Raw genomic sequence first — 12,941 nt, 5'->3', positions numbered from 1 at the left:
TGAAAGTCCTTTCCTACCCTCCCACATACATTTTAATGGAATATCCCTTTGTAAGTATTCAGGTTTTATTCCAATCATTTCTCTACAATACCTTGTCACAATGTTCCATAAACTCTGCCAGGTTAAGTAGTGTCTGTGTAATCTCAGGGATTTCTTCTGATTTTAGAGCTTGTTCTAAGTTTTGGATCAACTCGTCCTGTTGAGATTCTGTCAATTCTGTCCAGCATGATACAAAAGCTGCATTGAACAGGTCTCTGAAATGTTTATTTTTCATTATTATTAACTTAAAATCTATTGTCTATTAAGAAGGAACATCTAATTTCTGTTTAATGTGAATTCATTATTATTCGTTGGATACCAATTTTCGTGGTTTTCGTGGATACAGGTGAACCACAAATTTAAATGTTCAACAAATTACAAAGGAGTAGGTTCAGTAAGACCCCTTTTTGGCCCCAAAATATAACAGTTTTACAAAATTGTTAAAATGTAAACCTTTAGTTATTTATTGGACAGTAGAATGCTTCTGCTACATAAATATGGGCTGTTTTTGACAATACAATGCACATATATCCGGTACTAGCACCATTAAGTCATGCTAAATTACTGAAATCCTCATAATTCTAGCATTTTAGTTAAATTTTAGACGGTTTTGGTGTAAAACGAAAGTGGTCGCATTCGTGTTCATCCTTAATATTGAAATGTAAGTTGTATTTTATGATAATACATAACATATATAAAGGTTGAGGGTGAACACGGATGCAGCCACTTTCATTTTTACCAAAAACCATCTGAAAAGTGACATTTTTTGGCATATTAGGTAGATTTTTCATATTTGAGCTTGAATCGAATCGTTTTTAATGACTAAATCTGTTAAAATCTTTCACATAAACTAATTAATTCAAATAAAATAGACACCTAAGTGTTTAAAAAGTGGTCAAAATCTTTCGTCAAATGAACCTGAAATTTGAGGCCAAATTCAGTCCTTACCGGACCTACTCCTTTACTATCAGTTTGTATGCAGATAATGGCAAAACCACGAAATCACATATCCACGAAAAGGCAAGTTTTCGACAATCCACGAAAATTGGTACCCATGGAAAATAAATGAATCCACAGTAATACACAAGAATCAGAGGGTTAAACTGTGAAGTGGTTGATTATTTCAGATTGAAATCTATTAAAATCCAGTTGCATAATACACCGTAAAGAAAAACAAGGAGATGGCCTAGAAAATGTCATACAACTTTTTCAATCTTCACATATAAATGTCGACTAATTCAGAAGATTGTATTTTGGAGCTCTTTCTTCTGTTCATTGATTTATTTAAACATTCAAAACTTTCAATTAAATTATTCTGCTGATTTATGACCAAACATTATTTAAACCAATAATGTTTTATACTTTTAATAAATGAACTACAGAATTTCAATAAAAAGTCAGTGCAATGTACTGTAAATTCAGAAATTATTGTGAAAAAGTGTGACAGTGTTTTAATAGCAATACATTTGTACAGCAAACTCGCATTTTGAAATTTTTCATATGAATTAAACAGGATTTTTCTCAATATCACATAAATTAAAATCGCATTTGAGTCTAGAATGACAAAATTGCAATAAAATAAATGATATATAATTTCTGAATTTACAGTTCTCTATATGTAGGTAATATCGCTGTTCACCATGCCCATTCTGGTTAACAATTAAATATTTCAGCTACACCCAAATATCACCTACTTGCCTAGGACTTGTGTATCTGAGTTTATGTTCAAAATAACATCTACCTTGCTAAAGGATTGTTTTATAAGCTACTGCCTCAAAATAGAACCTACAATGCTAAAGTACTGTAAATTCAGAAATTATTGCGAGGTTTTTATTATTGGGAATAATGCAACAGAGTTGTAAACACAATAATTCAAACTCGCATTTTGAAATATTTTATATAAATTTAACAGGATTTTTCTCAAAATCATAAAAAAATTAAAATGGCATTTAAGTTGTAATTGATAATATCGCAATAATAAATGCATGCAATAATTTCCAAATTTACAGTATGCAAAATATCCCTTACCTGGCTAGAGGATTGTATGTCTGAGCTAATGCCCAGCATGACCTGAGGGCTGGCGATGGTGACTCTTTCAATAACTCAATACTAAGTCGTCTTATCCATTCCATCCAATCTTCTTTGTTCTCACGTCTACCAGAACTCAAAGCCTTAAAATTACACAGTTATAATGTATTTGAAACATCAAATTACCCTATAGATAGGTTCAGATATTATTCATATCAATATGTCTTCAATATGTTTCAGCTGGTATAAAAATCAAATTTTTATTATAACTTCTTGAAATTTAAAAACATTTCAGTAACTTACAGTAAGTGCTGTGGACTTAAAATGTGGAACCAATGGGTATAACCATTGTCTCATTTTCATGTACCTGTCCAACAAAGAAGCTTGTAAGTGGTTTTCTTAATATTTTCAGATAATTATGTGTTTATGACTTCACTTGTTCTTGATTTATTATAAGTGGTTTATCTAATACCAAATTAATGTCTCTAGTTCACCCATAGACTCTTTAACACAGAAATTATAATAATGCCTCGAGTTGCTGTCTCATAAGCATAAACCCAAATCTCAATTTCTAAAGGACAAATGTCTGAAGTTTGTAATAAACTGTAAGTGTGATGAGAAGTATATTAATATATATAAAGACTAAGTACTAAACTATTATTTATTCAAGAATCTAAAAGTATATGCATTTATTTACAATATGGCAACTGGGGACTTATACAACTGCAATTAAAAACCAATAATGTATAATGTTCTATCTCCATATGCAAAGGGAGATAACTCTAACTAAATCTTGAAACTTGGAATTGAGATAATTTTTCATAGATTGACTAAAAATTTTGTATCGAAATAGCCAAATACAGATGCTTGCAGCTGTAGCCCCAAGTTGAAATAATGAGAAGGATAAAAATCAATTCACTCCTTGCTGTCAGTACAAATTTTAATTGTTCAAAGTAGAGGTCATTTGAATTTGAGCTTGTCTAAGTACATCTGGAGAGGTATGAATATATTTGGTATAACAATCTGAGGACCATCGTCCCAAAGTTTGAATAAGATGATCTTCCAGTCGTGCTTTGTGTGCAGTAGTTGCAGCACCACTTCTGAATGAATGACCATTATACTTTTCGCTGGATAATCCTAATTTGTCTAATGTACATTTAACATGAGAAATGAAAAAATTTCTTGACAATGGATCACCTTTATTAGTAATAAAAAAGGACTCAGAATTGCTAAAAATACTCATTCTGAGTCTATAGTATTTTTGAAGTACTACTACAGGACATATATCTGTATTGTTTTTGAACAAAGGAATAGTAATACCATACCTAAAAGGATCAGTCTTAGATTTCTTAAGATGCACAAAAATACAATCATTTGTTATTTGAACATCACTCAGACACAAATTTGATTCATGATCAAATTTTTTTGTATCATTAACAGAAAATTCACCACATCTTAAAAACCCGAAAAAAGCTGTTACACATGCAGCTTCTATTAAAACATCTGTATAACTATCAAAAATACAATTGCGTAGTAAAAAACACATTTTGTATAAAATATCAAATGTTATGGGTAAACGAATTCTCTTAGGCATAATGGCATGTTTCTTTTTCAAACCTACTAATACTGATTTTAATTTTGGCAATGGTTTACCAACAAAATTCTCTAATGGATTAACACCCCCTTTAAGTAAGTAATAGAAACGTATACCACATAGGTAGGATTTAATGGTGGAATATCTCAGATGTTTATTAGATTCGCAATAGGCTATGAAACGCATCAACAAGTTCTCAGAAACTGGTGGTAACTGGAAAGTTGACCAAGTTGATCCTTGTAATTGTAAGAACTTAAGATAATGTTCATATCCCACGTTGTACAAAGCTTTAGTTGAATCTGCAACAGCGAAAGTTTGTAAATTTTCTACTGCGATGTCCAAATAATCTCTTCCAGGGTTGGACAAGGAGTTGCTGCTTTCTCTGCCTCTGGTGCTAACTGATGAAATTTGTTCATCTGTAAACGAGATAAAGAGTCAGCGATTAAGTTCAATTTTCCAGGCACATGTTCGCTGTAAAATGCAAAGTTAAATTTTGCTGCACACATAACAAGACGTCTCATCAGTTTCATGATTATTGGATCTTTTGACCGACATTTAGTTAGAATAATAACAGACGCTAAATTGTCACAGTGAAATAAAATGCGCTTTTTATACCATCCTTTTCCCCATAAAACAGCTGATACCACGATAGGATATAACTCCAAAAAGGCAATAGATAGAGCTTTATCCGAAATAGTTGGGAGGTCTGTAGGCCAAGTGTCACAAAACCATTTTCCTTGATAAAAACCTCCAAAACCAATGGTAGACGAAGCATCCGTAAATAAATGCATGTCAGCTGCAGATGTTAAATGAGATTCATAGAACATGTTAATTCCATTCCACGTTGACAAAAATTGTAGCCACATTGTTAAATCAGATTTACACTCTTTATTTAAATGGACATAATGGTGGCTCTCTTTGACAGAACACATCAGTCTATATAGGTAAGTAACAAAGGCTCGACCTGGCAAAATTACTCTAGTAGCAAAGTTAAGATGTCCAAGTAATTGTTCGAGTTCTCTACGCGTACAAGATTTTTTATCTAAAACAAAACTTATAAATTGTGTGATTCTCTCAACCTTGTCTAACGGAAGTCTAGCCTGCATATTAATTGTGTCCAAAATAATGCCTAGGTATTCTAGTTCGCAAACTGGTCCAACAGTCTTCTTACTTGACAAAGGAATATTAAGTTTGTTAAAAATAAGGCTTAACAATGCCATTGTTCTTTCTCCACAATCAGAAGGTTTGTCTACAGTTAAAAAGTCATCTAAAAGATGGAAAATGACTTTAATATCATAATTGTTCTGAGCTATCCAGCACACACTTGTAGATAAAGAGTCGAACAGACGGGGACTAGAGCGACACCCAAAAGGTAAACGAACGTAATGATAGTACTGACCATTCCACTTGACACAAAAGAGATGCCACTGTTCTTTTTTAATCGGAAGTTGTTTGAACGCATCTGAGATGTCCACCTTACAACATAGGGACTTAGAACCATATCTTTGAATTGCATTAATAGCATCATCAATTTTAATGTATGTCAAGGAACATAGGTCTTTATCTATTAAATCGTTAACACTGTAGTGCTCATCTAAATTATGAGGAGATGATAAATCAATTATAAGCCTTTGTTTTTTGGAATATTTGTGTGTAGCAATACCCAATGGACTTACTCTATAACTTAAAAAAGGCGGTTGAGAAAAAGGGCCCTTTAAAAAACCTTTGTCAACCTCCTGTTGTAACAAATTTGTGACTACTTCAGGATTTTTCCTGGCAGTTAAAGAATTTTTACATTCATAAATAGGTAAATTTACATCTGAAACTAACATATCAAATCCATAACGAAGGCTGTTACATAAAAAGTTCACGAAATGCCTATCTGGATGATTTAAAAGTTCCCTTTCTAATTGATCAATGTTTATAGGTGTTGACGGAACATCTGTTGTATCAATAGAATCTAGTCATTTTGATTTACTGTTGGGCTGTCTAACTGGGAATGATTTGTTATGTTCCTGTTGGGTTCCTGGCATAGATTTATTAGTGGAACATTCAAACTTTCCATGGGATTTCTTGCAGATTTTACACACGTGAGCATATCGGCAATAAGGTTTGACACAACCTTTGGGTTGATTAAAATTATTACAGATTTGCATTCCATCATGCACCACAATATCTCTTCCATATTTATCCTGTGTAGGTTGAGTTTTAGAATTTTGATATCCCCTGTTATTCCCACACATAGATGATTTGTGAAGTGTTGAAGAACAGAAATTGCACATATTAACTGTAGATCCAGCACAAACCATTTGTCTCAATTCTAAATCACCCCTTGACCAGTCAATTTTTATATTGTGTTCTTGTAACATGATTGAACATTTTGCGCTAAACATTTTATGGTATTCAAAAAATTTTCCTGGCCACACATTTGCGGTTTCAATTATGTGTGATAGGTAGCAATCCAATTCCTCTGCCCTGTTTGGAAAAACTTGACACATAATTTTTTTGAATCTTCCAAAAGCTATAATGAATTCGTCTAAAGTTAAATTCCGTTTTAATCGGTCATCATTTTCCTTAAACTTTTGCTGGTTGGGTGTTTCATAGTTTGGAAGTAGAAGAATGTTTAAGTTTATGTCTTTACCTGAGATTATTTTGGTGCGAATCTCTGGAGAAACCATATCAACTCCAGAAAATGCTGTGGCAGGATATCCATGTTTTGTCATTTGCATGTGTTGGTTTTGCATGGAGAAGATAGGAACTTGTGATGCAAAACTGTTCGGAAAATTCATCTGATTGGGGTTTGTTTGTGTAAATTCTCCCAACGTAGGGTTTTGAACACCAAAAGTGTTTTGGTTAACGGGTAAAGTTGATCCAGGCCCGGGGTTAAAGTTCATGGCGGAATGCAAGTTGAATTTATTATTAGTCTGTTTTGGAACACCGGCAATAACTTGCTGACATAATTGCAGAGTGTTGTTAACAAGAGCATAGTCAAGCGTGTTGAGATCAGTCCTGGGCGGAAATGCGTGGTTTTGATGCGCAGAAGCACCTACTGCTGGTAAAGGCGTGGGTTCCACTGTATTCATCCGCGATGTAGATGCTATCGGAATTAAGCTAGAAAATTCGGCATTTTGAGTATTTGTAGGTGATAGAATAACATCATCTTCTAAATTTGGTGATAAAGACGTATTTACAGTAGCACTGATGTTGTTAATTTCAGTATTTCCATTGTCAGAACTTTCCGGACTACTTTTTTTATTATCCAAGAAAATACGCTTCAATTGTTTATTAGTGAAGTTTTCGGATATTTTAATTCCTAGCAAAGCTAATTTCTCTTTCAGTTCTGTTGATGTCCAATTATTCGGATTATTAGGATCTAGTTCTGGACCACGTGTCCTTTTCCTGGTATCCCTTCTTTTAGGACCCATAACGAGACGAACGTTTTACACTGATAATTTGTCCAATTATATTAACATCAGACTAAACTCAAAGTTATTCTATATGAAGAAGTCCTTCTTGATGTATAAATAAACAAAGTACACAGTTTCAGGTCAAAACCCTGACCAAAAAAGCTGACCAAAACAATAGAAGTTCATGTATTCCTTGCATCAGATATCATACACCAACATCGTGAGAAGTAATGACGTAGCAATATAGATAAGAATGGAATGTGCACTGTGACATCATAGACCGTGTGCAAAGATAATTAACTACCCAATAGAGTGAGGTGACAAGTTCATAATAAACTCCAATTATAATAAATATAATTTTAATTTAATTGTAGATCTTTGCTAATCAGTATTCCAGCTTTTCTAGACTCAGAGAAATTTAGAGCCGGACATACATGTATAGTATAAACACTTTTATTTAAGACTGTATGTCAACCTCTAAATGTTGTTTGCTTACTCATATCATTGGGTTGCTGTCTCCTATAAGTATACTAGACTTTTATATTTTATACATCTTTTCTTTTAAAAAACATTTTAAAACTCTTTTTCAACTTTTTTTTCGAGATTTTTGTAGGAAGAAAAGGGAGTGTGTACTATATATAACTGTGTACTATACACGGCTGATTACAGTACTCCAAAAGTCATTTCATTCCTATTTTTTCTGTACATACCTTCTGTAAGTTAGGGAAGCTAACTGGTAATTTTTTACTAATTATTGTATCTGTGCCAGTACTGGATGCTTCTGTTATCTTTTTACGATCTTTACGATGTTTCATTAATATGGGATCGTCTTCCTCTTCTGCAATTGTTGAGCTCTAAAAAATAAAATTAAATTGAATAAAAAAAGTTCAATTGAATAAAAAAAGTTTAGAATATTCTTACAGTGACTTGACTGTAAGTGTTGCTATCTGACTATTGCAACTCATTCAAAATTCTGACCAAATCGCAATTTGTTTTATAAAATCAAACTGTTCAACTGGTCAAAATATTGAACAAACTGTTGAGTCAAAATGTGAAAGTGCCAGGCGATAAAATAAAACATACTTACTATCCTATGTAACTTCAACTCCACTATAATGTTCTTGTGACAAAATCAGTCCAACAGTTTGTATAGATATATTATAGTCATTACCATGCAAAAGGTGAAATGTAATTTTGAATTGCTTTAAAAATGTCCAAACTATGTTTTCATTTAATTTTTCTTATGAAAGGTCTACTATTTTCATAAGAATCAGACATCATTTGAATTAAAACATATATTCATTAAAATATCTGTGAAATAACAATACTTTATTGATAAGTTTCCATGGGGAGATAACCTAAAACATTATTCTTTTGAATAAAAACTTTTTGAAAGTAAAAATGATTATCTCCCCATGGTAAGTTCCTACAAACATATTGTAATTTCACACATATTTTACTGATTATGAAATGTTTTAATTCACATATTAAATGTGTGATTCTTGTGAATATAGAAGACTTTTCGAAAGAAAAACTATATGAAAACTTAGTTTGGACATTTTGATAGCAATTCAAAATTACATTTCACCTTTAGCATGAAAATATCATGAGGATTGTAAGTATATTTTTATTTTATCACCTTGCACTTTCACTACTTGACTGTGATTTTCTACAGCAGTTTGTTCAAATTTCTGACTAGTTGAACAGTTTGGAATTATAAAACAAATTGCAACTTGGTCAGAATTTTGAATAAGTTGCAACAGGTGGAGAGCAACACTAACAGTCAAGTCACAGTAATAGGGATTCTGTTAAAAAGAAATAAAAATTATGGAACAAATAATCTATTACAGTTATAAGCCACTCTTTTATTTCTGCTAAAAGGGATTTCTACAGATGTTTTAAGCGTTAAATATTTCTCTTTGTTTACTCTACACTTAATAAAAGAAATTCTTCTGCATTTTTTGGGCTGTTTTTTGCTTCTTCATATTTTCTGAAATCATTTTTGATATTCAAATCAAATATGTATACAGATGCATTAGCAAAGCAGTTGCTGATTCACGGGAGAGGGGTTCTGGGTGTTGGAACCCCTCCTTTTGTTTTACAATCAATGCTTTGAATGGGGAAATATGGATGGAAACCACCTTTATCCTGGGTTGGAACTCCCCCTTTTAAAAATAGCTGGATCCTACCCTTGTATTTGAAGCTTGTGTGGACATTTAGAAGATCTTTATAATATGACCACTTAACCCTTTCACCGATTGCTGCCCAGACAGAAGCTACTCTGAGACGATGGCTTCCCTGGCTACTATATCTCAAGTGGGAGATCTTCATAATAAATGTCAATAAAAACTTGTTTGTAGTTATTTGTGTATTTATTTCATTCACTAACACCATGTTCACAGTTTTGTTCATGTTTTGATAATTTTTTCTTCATAAAATATTCAAATTTTCAAATTTTCGGCATTGTCTAGGTGAAATTCTCAAAATTCTGCTCTTTGACCCGAAATCATAATATTTTAACCCAAAACGGCAAAATTTTGAAAAATTTTATGAGGCTGTACAAATTCCTTACACTGAACGATGTCCATTCCAAGTGTTTTGTACATAAAACGACATTTTATGTCAAAAAAGTATACTAGTTTGGCTTCAATTCTTCCATATTCTTTCAAAAAAAATGTTCCCTCATTTCAAATTCTCGTAAATTCCCTAAATTTCCTCTGATTTTGACACGGTTTTCAACAAACAGAAGCGCCATGTTTCCACTTTCATCCGGGTATTCATCAAAGAAAGATAACTCATGTTTGCACTGTTTTTAGCGGGAAATATAAAAGAGGTATTCCGATCCCGGTAAAACGGGACTCATCGTCAGCTGTCTGAAGCGTGAATCCCGGTAAACCGGGACTCATCGGCGAAAGGGTTAATATTGTTGTCGACTTAATTTCTTGTTGGGTGGCTGCAACATTTAAATCTAACTCATATCCCATATGAACAAAGATCTGGATAGGGATCCTTTATTTTTTTATTATCAAATTTTCCAGATCATTTTTTTCCAATCTTTATTTATTTTGACCATTTTCATGATATTTTTTTTTATATTTTAACACTTCAGTGTTCTGTTGTTTCGTTGTTTCCCTCTTTCAGTTGATGTTACCCTTGGTTTTAGTCTGTAACCCAGATTTGTTTTCTCTCAATTGATTTATGACTTTTGAACAGTCTTTTGTTGCCTTTATTTAACACCCCATATATCATATTTTTTTGTTTGCCTATTTTTCTTTATTATGCAATTTTTAGCACTTTACTCTGCATTGATGGTACATTATTCTCTAATATGGTTACCTCATCCAGACCCTCAAGAAATCCTTTTCCCAGTTCTAATATACAGGGGCAGATAATTCTACTGACCTTCAATATCCTGCTGACAAGTACAGTGTATTTCTGATGTGATATTTTCTGCCGAGTCATTACTTTTGTAACCATGGGGATAAAGATGGAGAATTTTTGACCTAGTTGCATCACTAATGAACATAAAACATCCATGGTTGTATTCTGAAGGTCGGGAACAGAGTCCAACGTTCTAACTAATGGGTGTATAATTCTAGAAGCATAGTCTGTTAAGTCTAATGTATCTGAAAATCTATCTATTGTTTCCAATGCAGCCCTACAATATAAAGTTTCAAAATAATATCTTTCGTTTTTAATAGGTAAAGAATACTTAATTAGGTAGAATTCTAGTTTTTTATGAAATGTTTATGCATTTAGAAACTATTGAATTGCATCTGAATATAAAAGAAAGATGTATGTTGCATTTATTCTTCAAGAGATATAATTGAAAATTGTGAAACAGGTTAACAGATGTATATATGCACATAAAAAGTGTTATAAAGAAGACAGTTACAGTTTCACAAAATTCTGAATCTTGTATCGAAAAGAAAATGTTATTACTGTGAACATTTCTTTATTAATGATAAATAGTTTAAAGGGTTATATTATTGTTTTAAGTAAATGAGCTGAATTTGGTTTCAACTTTCCAAATTTGAATATTTTTAACTCTACTTTAAATGCTGGTAGTATATTTCAAATTCTTTTAAGTTAATTATAAAATCTAACAAATAAAACAGAACATACCTTCGTACAGCTATTGGAATATCATGAGAATCAAATAACTTAACAACTGGTGGCAGCAATAGGTGAAGGTAGTCATCTAAATTAGCACCAAACAACTGTAGACATTTCAATAGCTACAAATACAAATACAAATAACTTAACAACTGGTGGCAGCAATAGTTGGAGGGAATCATCTAAATTAGCACCAAACAACTGAAGACATTTTAATACAAATACAAATACAAAATACTGAACTACTTTTAAAACTAAGGAAAAAAAAAAACTATGTATCGGCTAAAACAACATTGATAGTTGCCTGCTTGGTCATTTGTGTTGTGTTTATAATGTTTGTCAATGATTTGTTAATTTAACTTGAAAATAAACTTATTACAGTGAAATGATGATGACAAAGGGATGAATTGATTGTTTTACCTACCTGCAATAAGGGTCTCTTTGCAGGTTTCTACATCATAAATATAATACTGAGAGGTTCTTATCTGTTTTTATTCTGGGAGTTGACACCTATTCTAGGCACTAAACGTTTTTAGAGCTAATTTCCTAATGCATGTAGAGCAAGACTTTGGTTAGCTGGCTTGCTTTGTTTGCATATTGCACAATTGTAATTGGGATAACATCCAATCAAATAAATAAATAAATTAATATGATATATACAGATTTAACAATGCCAATATATAATGTTTGAAGATGTCAATCTTATTACAAAGCTTGAGTAAAGGTTTTATACAAAGCAAGCAATGCTAACCAAAGTTTTACTCTACAAGCATTAGGCAAATAGCTATAAATAGTATAGATGACATAATTTGGACATCTGGAGCAGGATCATCACAACTAAGATCACCCCCATTGTTTTGTATGGTACTAATACTAACATTGCTTAGTCTTTAGCTTTTAATGTAGTGTTTTTAAAATAGATTGTTGCTTGTGTATTAATAAACATATAGATTTTGCCATTATTTTGTTGGTCTCTTAAGTCTCTTTTATTTGCACAAACTTTTATTTGCACAAACTCTTTATTGCACAAACATTTTACCTTATCTGTTACAACTCTATTTTGACTAGCATCATGCATGAACACTTTAAGTATCTGTGGTATAATCTGTGGTAGATATATTTTGAACTCCGTCCCCAGTGCCGACACTATCTGCTCTACCAATAGAATGATGGTGCTCTGCATCTGACTGTTGGGGGTCCAGTAATCCTAAAATAATACAAAACAAAGAGGTACATAAAACATAATGATGTCTTCATACAAGACTCTATCATCACATAGTAAACATCCTGGTAGCTGATCATTCTCTAAATATTACTATGCTTACAATAACTGAAATAAAAGCAACCTATTTAACAAATAGGGTTCTACTCAAACACTAGTCCTCTAGCCTGAGGCACTTAAAAGTAAAGTTTTGATCACAGTAGTCCAACAGGCTAAATAAAATTTGGTTTAAAAATAGGAATTTCATGAAATTTTAATTTTCAACAATTCCAAGTTTCAATTAATTTTTACTCGGAAGATAATGTGTACTCCTATGCATCCTTGGGGTTTACCCATTCATTTTCACTATCTCGCATGGTTGAACAAGCTTAAGTCAAACATCGTATGACCAACTTGTCCAAGTTTCTTCAAGTTGAAAATTAAAATTGTATACAAATTCTATAGAAATGCAAATGCTTGAATGTACCTTAAATTGAATATCTGTATCCAAATTAAACAAATAAAAGCAGTAATCCTGCAAACAAACAAAACAAAA

The 12,941-nt window shown here is 32.2% G+C and overlaps 1 protein-coding gene across 5 annotated transcripts in view; it reads right to left on the bottom strand.

The window, feature by feature from the left end:
- LOC143056203 (serine/threonine-protein kinase mTOR-like) overlaps positions 1 to 12,941 on the bottom strand; it is a 93,739-nt gene that overhangs the window by 43,211 nt on the left and 37,587 nt on the right. For all 5 annotated transcript variants that reach the window (XM_076229281.1, XM_076229282.1, XM_076229284.1 and 2 more), the window contains 6 exons: positions 12,224 to 12,391; positions 11,194 to 11,306; positions 10,471 to 10,726; positions 7,779 to 7,922; positions 2,068 to 2,210; positions 92 to 254 (listed from right to left, as the gene is read on the bottom strand). In XM_076229281.1, coding sequence (XP_076085396.1) covers positions 92 to 254; positions 2,068 to 2,210; positions 7,779 to 7,922; positions 10,471 to 10,726; positions 11,194 to 11,306; positions 12,224 to 12,391 — 987 coding nt within the window. The remainder of the gene's footprint in view (positions 1 to 91; positions 255 to 2,067; positions 2,211 to 7,778; positions 7,923 to 10,470; positions 10,727 to 11,193; positions 11,307 to 12,223; positions 12,392 to 12,941) is intronic.

This window comes from Mytilus galloprovincialis, chromosome 13, assembly GCF_965363235.1.
Source record: "Mytilus galloprovincialis chromosome 13, xbMytGall1.hap1.1, whole genome shotgun sequence".
Taxonomy (NCBI): Eukaryota; Metazoa; Mollusca; class Bivalvia; order Mytilida; family Mytilidae; genus Mytilus; species Mytilus galloprovincialis.
Note: the sequence above shows the minus strand (reverse complement) of the source record. Positions and strands in the feature narration are given on the sequence as shown.